This window comes from Strix uralensis, chromosome 12 (assembly GCF_047716275.1).
Source record: "Strix uralensis isolate ZFMK-TIS-50842 chromosome 12, bStrUra1, whole genome shotgun sequence".
Classification (NCBI taxonomy): Eukaryota; Metazoa; Chordata; class Aves; order Strigiformes; family Strigidae; genus Strix; species Strix uralensis.
The window spans coordinates 5,238,848-5,240,960 of NC_133983.1; the positions used below are offsets into that span (position 1 = coordinate 5,238,848).

The 2,113-nt window shown below is 65.8% G+C and overlaps 1 protein-coding gene across 1 annotated transcript; it reads left to right on the forward strand.

The window, feature by feature from the left end:
• The first annotated feature begins 2 nt into the window (after nucleotides 1-2).
• DDX28 (DEAD-box helicase 28) lies at nucleotides 3-2,113 on the forward strand. The gene has a single exon (XM_074881375.1). It carries the CDS (start codon nucleotides 22-24, stop codon nucleotides 1,642-1,644), a length of 1,623 nt encoding a protein of 540 aa, XP_074737476.1. The 5' UTR covers nucleotides 3-21; the 3' UTR covers nucleotides 1,645-2,113.

Below are 2,113 nucleotides of genomic sequence, written 5' to 3' on the forward strand. Positions count from 1 at the left end.
GCCGCCACGTGGGAGGCCGCCATGGCGCTGGGCCGCAGCGGGAGGGCGGCTGCCCTCACGCTGCCGCCGCGGCGGGTGGCGGCGGCGGCGGGCGCGCAGCCCCCCGAGAACGTGGTGCGCGTCCCCTGGGCCCTGCGGCTGCGCCTGCAGCGGGGCACGCAGCGCCGCCGGCGCGGGCAAGGGGAGGCGGCGGTGGCGCGGTCCGGGAAGCTGCTGCTGCGGAGCCGGCGGCCGGAGCTGAGCCAGCCCCGCTGGCAGACGGTGGGGCGCTGGGAGCAGCCGCAGCTGGTGTCGGCGGGCTGGAAGCACCGGAAGGCGTGCGGGGACTACTTCCAGCTGGAGCCCTCGCAGCAGGCGGCCCCCGCCCTGCAGGCGCCGCCGGCTGACGCGGGGCAAGGCCCGTCCTTCGCCGAGATGGGGCTGCGGCCGGCGCTGCTGGCCGGCCTGGAGACGCTGGCCATCGGCCGCCCCACGGCGGTGCAGCGCCTCGCCATCCCCGCGCTGCGCCGCGGCCGCAGCGCCCTCTGCGCCGCCGAGACGGGCAGCGGCAAGACGCTGGCCTACCTGCTGCCGCTGCTGGACGGGCTGCTCGCCCGCCCCGAGGCGCTGCCGCCGGCGGGGAGCGCGGGGCCGGCGGCGCCCCGCGGGCTGGTGGTGCTGCCGTCGCGGGAGCTGGCGGCGCAGGTGGGCGCGGTGGCGGCGGCGCTGTGCCGACCGGCGGGGCTGCCGGTGCGCGGGCTGACGGGCGGCGGCGCGGCGGGCGGGCTGCGGCGGCAGCTGCGGGCGGGGCCGGCCGGGGCCGCCGCCGTGCTGCTGGGCACCCCCGGGGCGCTGCGGGAGGCGCTGCGGCGGCGCTTCCTGGCCCTGGAGCGGCTGCGCTGGATGGTGCTGGACGAGGCAGACACGCTGATGGACGAGTCCTTCGCGGAGCCGCTGGAGGAGATCCTGGCACACGCGCCCCTGGCCTCTGGGGCCTCCGGGCCGGCCGGCCCCGACGAGGCGAGGACCCAGGTGGTGGTGGTGGGAGCCACCTTCCCCACGGGCCTGAGCCAGACACTGGAGAAGTTCACGGACGTGGGCCAGTTTCTCACCCTTGGCACCCAGAGCCTGCACCGTCTGCCGCCCCATGTCCAGCAGAAGTTTGTCCGCCTCAAAGGCCGGGACAAGCTGCCCGAGCTGGTGCACCTACTCAAGGAGCGCCCAGCGTCCGGCGGGGCTGTTCTCATCTTCTGCAACAGTGCCAGCACTGTCAACTGGATGGGCTATATCCTGGATGACCACAAAATCAAGCACCTGAGGTTGCAGGGACAGATGTCAGCAGCTGCCAGAGCTGGCATCTTTGCCTCCTTCCAGAAGGGTGACGTGTCAGTCCTCGTCTGCACTGACCTTGCCTCGCGGGGGCTGGACACCAGCAGCGTGCAGCTAGTGGTCAACTATGACTTCCCAGACACACTGCAGGACTACCTGCACCGCGCGGGGCGAGTGGGACGCGTTGGAAGTAAGGCGCCTGGAGCCGTGGTTAGTTTTGTCACCCATCGGTGGGATGTGGACCTGGTGCGGAAAATAGAGACTGCAGCCCGGAAAAGAACAGGTCTCCCCGGCCTGGACTCCTCTATTAATAAGTCTCCACCTAAAGGAGGTTGATTCAAGTTGCCAGGCAGTAACACATGGCCTGGTAGGGACTACGCTTGAAGTCCTTAAGGCAGAGGGAATGAGCGTGTGTGTAAGCCAGACTGAAAGAACAGAGAATTGAGTTTCAGAACCAGGTGATCGGGTTAACTGTGCACTGTTCTGGAAGCTGCAACAGTCATTTCCACAGGCATCGCAACTCACAGTTTTCCAAAAGGAAGCCAGTGAGTGAGTAACAGAATGCCATTGGAGAAGACTGATTCAATTACAGATACATGTAGAAAGACTAAAGGACAAATTATATTTTATTTTCTTGTGATGTAGCAGTTCAGAGAATTCTAGCTAAGGTTAGGTGGGAATGAGAAGACACAATAAAGCTTAAGGCTTTTTCAAGGTCTTAATTTGTCATGTTATGGTTACCTTTCACTGAGAAAGGGGATCTTGCTGCTTCATGTTCTATTAAATAAAAAAAAAGCGCCTTTGA

Excerpts from the sequence above, each read along its gene's own strand:
- DDX28 (XM_074881375.1), top strand. The coding sequence starts at position 22 with ATGGCGCTGGGCCGCAGCGGGAGGGCGGCTGCCCTCACGCTGCCGCCG.